Source organism: Camellia sinensis, chromosome 3, assembly GCF_055761805.1.
Source record: "Camellia sinensis isolate YWXY chromosome 3, ASM5576180v1, whole genome shotgun sequence".
NCBI lineage: Eukaryota > Viridiplantae > Streptophyta > Magnoliopsida > Ericales > Theaceae > Camellia > Camellia sinensis.
The window spans coordinates 228,362,083-228,374,573 of record NC_138963.1 but is presented as its reverse complement, the minus strand read 5'-3'; the positions used below and the strand labels follow the sequence as shown (position 1 = coordinate 228,374,573).

The 12,491-nt window shown below is 39.3% G+C and overlaps 1 protein-coding gene across 1 annotated transcript in view; it reads left to right on the top strand.

The window, feature by feature from the left end:
* Nucleotides 1-1,579: 1,579 nt before the first annotated feature.
* LOC114269302 (neurofilament light protein) overlaps nt 1,580-12,491 on the top strand; it is a 34,203-nt gene continuing 23,291 nt past the window's right edge. The window contains exon 1 of the mRNA XM_028210597.2: nt 1,580-3,171. Coding sequence (XP_028066398.2) covers nt 1,831-3,171 — 1,341 coding nt within the window. The 5' untranslated portion in view covers nt 1,580-1,830. The remainder of the gene's footprint in view (nt 3,172-12,491) is intronic.

Sequence of the window (12,491 nt, the reverse complement as noted above, 5' to 3'; positions counted from 1 at the left end):
AGTGGTGCGGATTGGTGCTGTTTTAGCGGATTAAGCGATATTTTGCACAGCCCTATTAATGGTGGTGTTGGTGAAGTATGGTGAGGTGGCAGTGAGATGATAGAGGTGGAGGATGTGGTAGTGTATTGATTTTGGTAAAATTTTAATTTGAGAAATATTTTTTTTAAAAGTATTGTAGTTCTAAATGAATTTGTTTGTCAAATATCAAAAAGTACATTTTTCTCCAAACAAGTAGAGCGTACATTATTTTACATAAATTTAATAATTCAAAAAATAAAATAAAATAAAATACAAGTTTCACTAATTTTTGATTTGATGACAAAGGGAGAACGTCGTATGGTAGGTGATTAGATCTTAGACCATCTCCAATGATTCACATGTTTAATGATTCACTAAATATTTTATTAAATTTAAATTTGATAAAAAAAAATTATTTTTTGCTGCTCCAATGATTCACCAAAGAGTAATCTTGGAGACCCCAAATATTTTATCAAATATTCTATCAAATATCTTATATAAAGGGTCCCATCTCCATGTGAGATATTTGGTAGAACATTTGATAAAACATTTGAGATCTCAAACATTTTTTTTTATGAAATCTTTTATCAAATTTAGGATTTCTCAAAATTTTCATCAGATTGAGAATGGAGGTGCTTTTAATCAAATTACTGTTCATAGCCGTTGGATTTTCACAACTGAATATCCTCGGATGTCCCTCGGATGACCACCTCAAGGCAAAAATTTGTGAAAAATTTACATTGATTGGCCAGACATTCGTCTGGTTGTCCCCTGGATGATCACCTAAAAACAGAAATTTATAAAAAATTTACATTGGCTGGTCAATCTGCTCGTTCACCCGATCAACCGGTGTTTTGATAAAACTTCAAAAACCTCTTACTTGATGTCAAATTAATTTTTTACTCAAATTTTTATTCAAATTTAATAAAAATTTTGATCCACCATGAGAAATACTGTCAATAAGTTGACTCTTTAAATAAATTAACCATTAATAACGTGTAAAGATATTTAGGAATTGGTGGGATTACAAACGAATCGAGCCGAGCCGAGTTTTACTAAGCTCGAACTCGGCTTGTTTACTTATCGAGCTCGTTTATTGAGTTCGAGCTCAGCTCGATAAGAAACTGGACTGAAACTCAGCTCGACTCGTTAACATTAATGAAACTTAAGTTCGGCTTGATAATTTTTTTAAAAATATTATTTATATATATTTATATATTATTTAATATATAAATAATATATTTATTATATAATTTAAATAAAGATAAACGAATGGAATTTAACGGACCGAATTCGTGCGACTCCGAACTCGGCTCGTTTACTAAACAAACTTAATTTTTGAATTCGAACTCAACTTATTTACTAAATGAGTCAAGTCGAGTCAAATCGAACCTTAACGTGTTCGTGAATAAGAAAAATACTTGAGAGCACTAATTAGTGCTCCCACTAATTAGATGGCAGTGAGTCTCACCATTAATGATGTGATGTTTTGATCTTAGAGTTGTATTTTTTTTTTTTACCTTTTTAATGTATTAGTACTATTAGTAGTGATATTTTTAATGAGATGAATCATTGTTGCGTGAATAACTCGGTTGATTTGCAGCCTTGAAAGATCGGGCGTCCAGCCTGGCGCGGCGGCCTTCTGCCTGCTGGGTTGCGGTGGTGGTGGTGATTTCATTTGAGTTGACGTCCAGATAAAAGCTTAGCAAGTGCTTGTAGCCTGTGGGTCGATCGATCGATCGAGAGAGACTCTTCCATTTCACACAAAGGTCGGCGGAGAATAGAAATAGAAATAGAAATAGAGAAGGGGGGATGGCTTCGGAGGAAGGACAGATAGATGAAATGGATTCTCTATTCGAAGGGATGGTCCTTTTTAACCCCCCTTCCCAGATGGCTGATGATGATCACGTTCATGTTCATAATCATCAGCATCAGCAGCTACAGCTGCAAGAACAAGAACAAGAGCAACAGGAACAGGAACAGGAACAGGAACAGGAACAACCTTCTCCATCCGATAATACTTTGGCAGGATCGTCCTCGTCAACATCCCAGCCCCTTGACGAGAACCTATTCTCTGATCTTACGCTCATCACTCCCCTCCAAAACCAATTAATAAGCCCTCAAATTCAAGCCCAACCCTATCATCCCCCTCTCCCTACCACTACTACTACTATTACTACTACTACAACTACAACAAGAAGAAGCAACAGGGAGGTTGTTCCCTCATCGTCATCAGTAATATCTCGACAGTTTTCCACCAGAAAGAAAAAGAGAGGTGGTTTGAGGATCGGATATGGTAGAGACGCCCCAATTCCCGATGATCGGCCTTCTCCTCCTCCTCCTTCGCAGCATGCCCATGTTCGATACTCGGAATCGGAGCTTCCACCACCACCATCTTTATCATTCACTGCCAAATCGGAATCGGAATCAGATGGATCTGCATCTGCTCCACAACGACAACACCAACAACAAGAAGAAGCCTCCCGCTGCCCTATTTCTGACTCTCAACCGGGGACTGCGACACCGAACACCACAGTAGAGAGCGATTTTTCAGACACCACTTGTAAACAAGTTGACTATTCCCATTCTACCGCAGCAAGTGATGATGATGATATTGATGATGATGATGATGATAATTTGGTCTCAGATGCACATCCTCCTCCTGCGCCTACACATACGCCTAGGGTTTTGTCCATGGATCATGATCAAGCAAGAGACGACGACCAAGTAAACACTACTAGTAGTAGTAGTAATAGTAGTAACGCGTCAATTGAATCGAGGTCTGAACAAATTAGGGCCCAGATCTCTCAGAAGCTCAGTCATGTTCGGGACCTGGTCGCTTCTGTATCTGCCGCACGGAAGGATTCCACAAGGAGGAGAAGAAAAGCTGCCGAGACTGTAAATCTTGCATCCACCAGGTACAGACAACTTGAGAAGGAGCTGGAGGAAGCCTGCGAGGCCGAAGATTTTGAGACCGCCGACTGTCTTAGTGAGAGCCTTGCATCCGCAGAGAAGGACAAGGAACGCTTGGCCATTGACCTCAGACTTGCTGAAGCGGACTGTGATGCTGTTGATTCTAAGATGCAGGAGGTTCTGGAGCAGCAAATTGCTGCTGAGGAGGAATGTGCTTATCTCCTCAAAAACTTTGCCATGGTGAGTGCTATATCCTTACACTCACTGTGTTTGTTTGGGCTCTTTGTTGATTTAAATTTCCATTTTCCCACATTTGTTGCATCTGTTTTTCCTTTGCAATAAAGTATATCCTATTCCAACTCTTATATTATATGCAAGGCACACATTGAGGAAAACAAAATTTGAACAGAATACAGTTAATAAGGTAAGGTATAAATTGAAGAGCTTAACACCAGTGATATCCATGCATCCAACCAAACTTGCTACGATGCACACCTCTTTCTTATCCTTACACACCTCTACAAGCATAATGCCATTGTTTAAATGGTTTTATTTCATAATCATATTTATTGGGTTTGGGGTTGTAAATGGCTTTTGGTAAGTTTTATTTAATTTTTAATATGGTCCATTATATTTACTAATTTTTATAGGGTAAATGACATGGATCTCCACAGAGATTTTTGGTTTTGGAAATTATATCTGTTCCCTAAGGTTTATTGTCACATTACTGATTGCTTCCTCTTTGCATATAGAAGACGAAGAGCCAGTAAAACTTAAAAACATAGTTCTAGAAAATGCAACCGTTACGAAGAAATATAAAGTCAAGAAGAAGATGATGAAGATCATCTCTGATGCCTCGTGTGAAACAGATTTGAGGTTGAGAAGAAAAAATTGAAATCTTCGGCCAACTTTTTTCATTCATTTGATCCCTTTTTTTTGGTGTTGTTTGTTCAAGCAACTCACCAGACAGCATGACCCCATTGATGATGCAACAGTAGCATCTTTTTCTTCAAAATTCAAACCACCTATATTTGACTATCATGACATGAAGAACACTTAATGTGCACCATATCATTAGTTTTACCATTAATCATTTATTATTATCATTTCATTTCCTGTCCCAGCAACTCCTCTCAAAGTATATGTGTCAAACTCATCATTTAGGAAAATTAAAAGAATAATGGCAAAATGAGCTGGCAGGTATTTGTTGATCACAAAAAAGGCGGGGGGGGGGGGGGGGGGGGGGGGGTTACAAATAATTGGGGATTTATAATCATTCTAGTTTCTCATAAAGGAATGTCTGGAAGGGCTGTGGTGATGTAATCGGAGGAAAAATTGGAGAGATAAGAAAAAGGTGAGTCGTGAGAGTAGGTGAGTGGAGGCAATGCAGGTGGAGTTTGTAGTCAATGGCTGTGGTTTGAGGCAATGGGTTTTCACCTCCCGGTGAGTTTCCTTTGTTGTATGACCCTTGCATTGTTGTTGAAAGTCAAGAGAAATGAATGGGGTTCATATTACTCTTTTTATTTTCTTTTCACATTCTCTCTTTTCTTTATTTCTAACAATATGTCTGTGTATGTGTTTTTTCTCTCTTCGGGCATGGGTTTGTATGATAGGGGATGAGATGGTATGACATTCCAGTTTTTATATCTTTTTCAATTCCAAGAATTTTGTGATTTGCAATGATGATTAGAAGATTTGGAGGCCACTCACATGAGTTGAAATTTTGATTTATCTCTTTATTCAGTTGGTTAGTTTAATTTTGATGAGTAACTCCTAATTCATGTGGGAAACTTGAGAGTTTGTTAATCTTTAAAGGAGATTGTTTAATTAAGTACATTTTCAATTAGTTAAGATTTTAGAAGATATGATGAAGTTTGGTGTCGATTTGTGGCTTAAGGCATCATTTGGTTGGAGGACTACAATGAGAATAATGACATTCAATTGGGATTATGTTTAATACATTAAGAAATTAGGCATTGGGCCTTGATTTAGCTTAAGCCTAATGGAAATTAGCCTTTGTGAATGCAAACATGAAAAGGGGATTAAATGGAAAGTGGTTCAAAGACCTTAACATATTTTGTAGGACCAAGTAAAGAAGAGTAACTCTCCAAGAAGTGAACACCTATGCAACTTGGGTAAACTATTGAGGTTAGTAACTAGATATTGGAGCATGATTTTGTAACTTGATTTATGCAGTTGATTTATGATTGTGCTTGAAGCCAACATATGATATGACAACTTTTTGAGAAATGTCTATCATTATATGCTTCAACTTGTTATGAAAATATTCCATAGAGGATTGCTTGGTCTCAACTATGATTTGAAATGTATTATATGCCATCCATGGTAAGTCCCAAACACTAGGGTAACATAATTTAAATTGTAATGGGTAGCGGAGGTGACCTATACCATGACGTAATGGTAACAGTTTCTTTTCAAAACCTTGGGCTTCTATAAAATGTATAAAAATCATATTAGAAAGTGGAAAGATTGTGAAATTGATCCCACCCAATAAAACTCCAGGGGTATCAAATTACTTAGAACCATGCCATTTGGTTCTGGTCTCAAATGTGAAAGAAGCCTTAAAAAATTCCTAGGTCCATGGTGAGTGGGCAAAGCAGTGATGGCTCGAAGTATAATTTGTGGTCTGGTGGAAGGTTTAAGAGGAAAGCTAGCATCAATGTTTTAAGCATGCAAAAAGAATTAAAAAAACAGTGACAGTGAACATTTGTATGACACTAGGAAGCACTAACACGCCAAAGTGGGTGTTGTGGTAGTGGCAAACACGTGCCAGACACAAATACACCAGGACATGCGTTGGACATTGCATGAAACGTGTCCTGTGTTTGACATGCTTTAGGACACATTTGTGGTCTGTTATTTATTTATTTATTTAATAATTCAAAATTTGATTTGGGGTCATAATAAAATATATGGAAACAAAGAGGGAAAAAGTTAATAAAAAACAAAAACAAAAATTCACTTTTTTTTTTTTGGGATCAACAACAAAGAACTTTATTGATAAATCAAAAAGTAAGCAAGGATAAGGCATCCTCTTACAAAAGAAAAGGGAAAACACAAAACACAAGCCTAACAAAAATCTCTTAAAGCAAAGGCTTACATATCACACATTGCCAACCAATCTCTAACTAACAAAAAAAGTGGGACTTCTTTAAAAAGAGGATTCCCCGAAACCCAAAAAGAAGTTAAATGGCAAACACTATCCCACAAATAGTCTATCTGTCGGGACTTATCTTCAAACACCCACGCATTTCTTTCCAGCCATAGAATCCAAAAAGTTGCAAAGATCGCACAAGACCATAGCACTTTGGCTCTCTTTGATCCTCCGAAAGCGTGAAAGTTAACTTGGAGCATATGCGTACTCCTTTGCGGAGCTGCCCACATAACATTCCCCAACAAAAACAATTTGTGCCATAGAGTCGAAGCAACTGAGCAATGCAAAAATAAATGATCCACGGATTCCCTATTCTTACAACACATAATGTACCACTGAGGATTTAGAAAGCGATTAGGTCTTTGTTTCTGCAATGTATCATTTGTCAAAATGCCTCCATGAACCAAGGCCCACATGAACACCTTCACCTTAAGAGGAGCACAAGCTTTCCATATTCTTTTGCAAAAAAGGAAATAGAGAAACATGTGGAGTATCGATGAGTTTATCAGAAAAAGACTTATAAGAAAATATCCCAAATTAATGGAGAGTCCAAACCCTCTTATCCTCTAAAAGAGGAGCCAAAGAGAAATTATCAATTCTGGACAGCAAAGACGCCAACTGTGATGCCTCCCTATCATTAAGATTTCTAGAAAAATCAAAATTGCAGGAAATTGGAGCCAAATGTGAACAAGCCATGGAAGCTATAGAAGAGTTATGAGACCGAGCCACACTATAGAGATGTGGAAAATCATAAGCAAAAGAAGATTGGCCCAACTAAACATCCTCTCAAAAACAAACAAGTTCCCCATTGCCCACCCTTACAGAAAGATGACGAGACCAACATGTGTAAATATGCGAAATGGATTTTCAAGGAGCACGACAATTACCCCTCAGAACCACCCGTGAATCCCTACCATTGTCTTGAGTCCCATACTTGCTTCTAATAACCAAATGTCATAGTGAATCACTCTCAAGTGGAAATCTCCATAACCATTTGCCAAGAAGGGCCACGTTCCTAGCCAAAATGTTACCAATAACCAAACCCCCCCCCCTCCCCTTTTCTTTAGACAACGAGACTAAATCCCAACTCATCAGGTGATTCTTCTTCTCCTCATCCTTACCCTCCCAAAGAAAATCCCTCATCAACTTTTCTAATGTCTTTGCCACCTTAACTGGTATCTTGAGCAAAGATAAGAAATAAATAGGAATACCACTCAAAATTGACTTAACTAAGGTGTATCTGCCCTTGTGTGACAATAAAGCGTTATTCCATCCTTCCAATCTCTTACCAATCTTGTCTACAACTGGATTCCAAAAAGCTTTACATCTAGGATTACCCCCCTATGGAAGACCTAAATACTTAAACGGGAGTGCCTCTATACGACATCCTAAAAGAGCCGCCCTGTTCTGAAGCAAGTCTTGTTGCATATTAATGCCCACCACACTACTTTTCTCCAAATTAACCTTAAGCCCAGAGATTACCCCGAAAAGTCTCAAAATCGAATAAAGATTAACTATTTAGCTCTCATTCCCTGTTGAGAAAAATATGGTATCATCTGTATACTATAAATGTGTGACACTAACTCTATCTACCCCCACCTCCAATCCCGCAAAAAGACCTACTTCTCTAGCTCGATCAACCATCCTTCCCAGTACATTTGCCACCAAAATAAAGAGAAAAAGAGATGATTGGTCCCCTTGTCGTAATCCTCGCGAAACCCTAAAACACTCCCCTGGTCTACCATTAACTAACACAGATATATTGCACGTCGACAAACATTCCCTAATCCAAGATCTCCACCGCCCATCGTAACCCTTCTTCTCCATTACAAAATCCAAAAATTGCCAATCCACGTAATCATATACTTTCTCGAAGTCCTCCTTATAAATAATTCCCTCATTCTCTAGACTTCTATATTCCTTCACTACTTCATTTGCCACTAAGGCTACATCTAGGATTTGTCTTCCTTTCACAAAAGCCCCTTGCGCCATCGACACAGTCTCCTCCAATGAAAATTCTTAGCCTCTTTGATAAAACCTTCCCCAAAATCTTATAAAGTGATGTGACCAAACTGATGGGTCTAAAATCTCCAACTCTTACTGCATTCACTCTCTTAGGAATTAAACAAATGAATGTAGCATTTGAGCTCAAATTAACAACCCCCGACTCATGAAATTTCGAAAAAACTCCCAACAAATCCTTTTTCACCACCTCCCAACAATCCTGAAAGACAGTCATGGAAAAACCGTTCGGACCTAGGGCTTTGTCTCTCTCACGATCGAAACTACCTCCCAAATTTCCGTTTCATCAAATGGCCTTTCAAGTCATGATGCAACTGTTTGATCAATAGATCCCCATTCAAGTCCTTCAATCTCGGTCTATTCATCTCCTCCTTCGAATAAAGCTTAGAATAAAAGTCATAAATTTGAGTGACAATGTGATTCTCCCGTTCCACCACTACCTGTAGACACCCCATTTTTGACCGTCCTCAAGACTTGGACGTCATCGTTTGAACACTCAATAATCATCCATGTTCGTGTTCGTTTTGAGTTCCCGAAGGTCTCGGCTGCGTGCCTTGCCTTAGGATCTCTCAACTTGTCTGTTTTTGTGCTTGGTTGTGGACCAAGGACTTGTGGCTTTGCTTCTGAGGGAAGAGGGTGGCTTGTTGGCCATCTCCACACGCCATCGGCCTTGTTTCCTTGCCATCGGCCATAAATGTTGGCTGGTCGGCACTTTTGTTGGTCGGTCGGCACTTGTTTTGGTCGATCGACCATATTTTCTGGCTGAGGCCTTTTCTCTGCCTTTTTCAGGCATTGTGCATGCCAGCTGTGCTAGCTGTTGAGCACAGACTCTCCCCTCCATACACATGTATGGAGGGATTTGAACCAAAACTTAGCTTCTCTAAGAAGCTTTGAATTTGATTTCCTATAAGAGGGGAGCCTCCCCTCCCTTTCTAGAGGGTCAGCAAAATAGATATAGAGTTCATATATCCCTCTCTCTCTATATTTGTGTGTGTGTTGGTGCCTTAAAAGTGTATTTTGTTCATACTTTTGCACTATAGCACCTAGTAAAACACCTTCCTTTGGTTGCTGAGGCACTAGGAAGTTGGTTTTAGAGTTCTTGGGCTGGTTTTGATCCAAGGGAGTGGCTGGAGTTGTGTTCTTGAAGGTGTTCTTTAAGGGTGAGCAACTAACCTTTTGTTTCCCTATTTTGGCTTAAGCCTTTAGACCTATTTGTATATTGTTTTAAGCTTAACTATAAACTAAAAAAAGTTCTGTTTTTGTGTGCTTAAGATGATTGTTTAAGGTCACTTTTTGGTTGGGGGTTTTCTACCCTCTCTTAGGTCTTGTTTTGAGCCACCTCTTTTGGCCTTTGTTCTTGCCTTTGCATGACCTTTCTACCATTGAAATCCAGAGGATTTTCAGTGGTGGAAAGGTAGTTTTAGAGTCTTGTATAGGAGGACACCCCTCTCTCCTTGTGTCTCATATGCTTGTGTTATTGGCTCATAATGGTAAGATGTTTGCTTAGCATGTTTTGGCTTCATTTCAGCAATTATTTGGTGTCATTTGGTCATGATATACCTCTGTTCTAGGTTGGTTTAATGGCTTCTTGCATGCATCATATACTTGCCTTGCAATCCTCTCATTTGCCTTAATATGCACCATGCATTTGGACCATCATGCTTGCATATTTTGGCTCAACTCAAAGGAACTTTTAGTCATGTTTTGCCATGTTTAAGCTATGTTTGGTGTTGTTTTGATCATATATACAATGCTTTGTATATCTACCATACATTCTAGCTTGTTAGCTTTAAGTGTCCAAGTCATTAGCATGCATTACTTGGACCATTTTCATGATTTGGCATCATTCCATATGTGATTTCAGTCCACGTAGTGTAGCCATACACTTGCATTTATCATCTTTTCCATGCATTGGGAGGTTGATGTTTTGTGCCTCAAGGTTAGGTCATTGTGCATGCCTCCATGATTAGGTCTTTGGGATGCCATCTAAGTGGGTTTTTTGGGCCTATTTTGACATGCCATATCTCTGTTTTTCATTGGTCAAGTCATGCCATGTTTGGTTTTGATAGATGTAGTACAATCATCCTTGTTGGCCTTGTATGCGTCATGTTTTGTGCTCACCTTTCTAACATGTTTTGGCCTCATTTCATGCACGTTCTAACCTTGTTTTGGTCTGCCTTGGGACTATTTTAAGTCACCTTGGCCCTTTAAGGCTTGTTTGTTATGGCCATGGTACAAGCTCCTTGGCTAGCCTTAAGCCTTGAGCTTTCTTGCATGTCATACTCGCTTTGATTTGTTGATTTGGCATCACGCCTCACATCATTTCAGAGCATGTAGTATTATCATACATCTATGCTTGTCACTCTTTAGGTGTGCTTAAGAGTTGCATCTTTATGCTTTAGTCCTTGGGCAATTGGCATGCATGTTTGCCATGCCTTTTTCATGCTTCATTTCCATCATTTCTTGGCATTTTGGCCACTGATTTTGGGCATGGCTGAGGTCTGTTCGTCTTTAGCTTAAGTCCATTTGCCATGTTTTTCAAAGTTGCTACTTTACATCATGCTCGTATGCTTGTCTATCTTTGCATGCCATGCATGTTCGTAGGATTATGGTTGCATTTTGCATGCCTGTTAGCTTGCATTTTATCACATACTTGTTTAGGTCGCATTGCATTTGGCATGCTTGTTACTTTAGCCTTGTGTACATGTTTGAGTCATATTGCATTTGGCATGCTTATGATGCATTACATAGCTTTTCCATTGTTGCATACATTACATTATGTTTGGTTTTGGGTGTCAAACCAAACATGAGGACTGAGGGACGTTTACGTACTTGAAGTGACGAAACGTGCCTCAATTCTCGGTCGTCGATACTCTTGATCCAACATGATAGAGTTCTAGGCATTCATGTGTTTTTGTGCATTCATTCCATATTGAATCGCACACTTGGTTCCTTTGGCCATCATGCATCGACATGCGTGATCGATGGCCCGAGGGTCGAGCACTACACTCCCTTGAGCTCATGATAGGGAGGGTGTTTGTGCACATATTGCTTTGAAAATGCATTGCCATGCTCTGTTTGTCCTCTGCTGCAGCAAAACAGCGTTCTGCAGGAAGATATGGCCGGCCGGCCATCTTCAGTGCCGATCGACTAAACATTGTTAACCGAGATCCTCACAAATGGTCGATGACCAATTCCACATGGCCGATGTCCCTATATTTTGGCCGGTGACATCTCACAGTGCTCAGGGAGTGGTTTTGAAGCATCCTTGGGACTTGCGCAGTTTTCAGAGATGCAAAACAGTGCAAACAGAGGCAACATGTGGCATGGCAACGGGTTTCCGAGCGAGGCGATCGAGCGTGCATCATTCAATCATTCCGAGGCGAAGCTGCGGCGGCCTCTTTAGTTTCATAGCTTAGTTAATTTGTTTAAATTAGTTAAGAGTTATGTAATAATTAATTAGCTAGGGTAGTTAATTAATTAGTTGATTTGTATTATTTATTCGGACCCTCCGTCGAGAGGGTGAATTTTGTAATAAGTGTGTGTGAGTGTGTGAATGTCTTCCAACCTCACGTCTCTCACCCTTTTACTTATCTGCTTTCAGTGGTTAGTTTTAGGGCATACTTCAATTAGCATCCGTATGCTTGCATGCGTGCATCATTCATTTGTTTTGCATGCACCAGGCTCAACGCATCATACTAACTGCATCGTATTTCAATTCCAAGTTGAATACATGTATCAATTGTCGCATTTCACATGCCATTTTAGAATAGCCGAGCTTATTTCTAATTGCATTTTGCATATGTTGCATTAGCCATCTTAACATAGCTAGGATCATGCATTGATTACTAACTAGCTATTGTTTTGGCTCGGAGTACTTGGTAAGCTTTTATACTTTAGCATCTTGCATGAGTGTGAGTGTTAACATGACAGCATACTTGCCATGAGACTAACTGCTTATGTGTTAAACTGCCTGAATGCCTGTGGGTGAAGGTTGGATTACTTAAATTGGAACAATTCATTGAAATGAGAGTTTTAAGCCCACTTGAGAGTGGCGAAATCATGTTTTCTAAGCCCACTTGAGGGTGGCAAATCCACGTCTTAGCCTACTTACGAGTAGCACCATCAAACCATTTTCAAACAAAAAAACAGGAGATGTTTTGTTCCAACTAAGGCGATCTAGTCTATAATTGTGTGTTGTGCGCATCACGTAGTAATTCTAAGCTAATAACTGGAATAAGAACGCATGTGTTTTCAAAAACAAGATATCATGTGAATAAAGGTCGATCTTTGATCGAGCGAGCGGGGGTGCTCATTGCATGACCTTCCCCTCTCGTACCTAAGTTCCCGAACCAAGGCAACT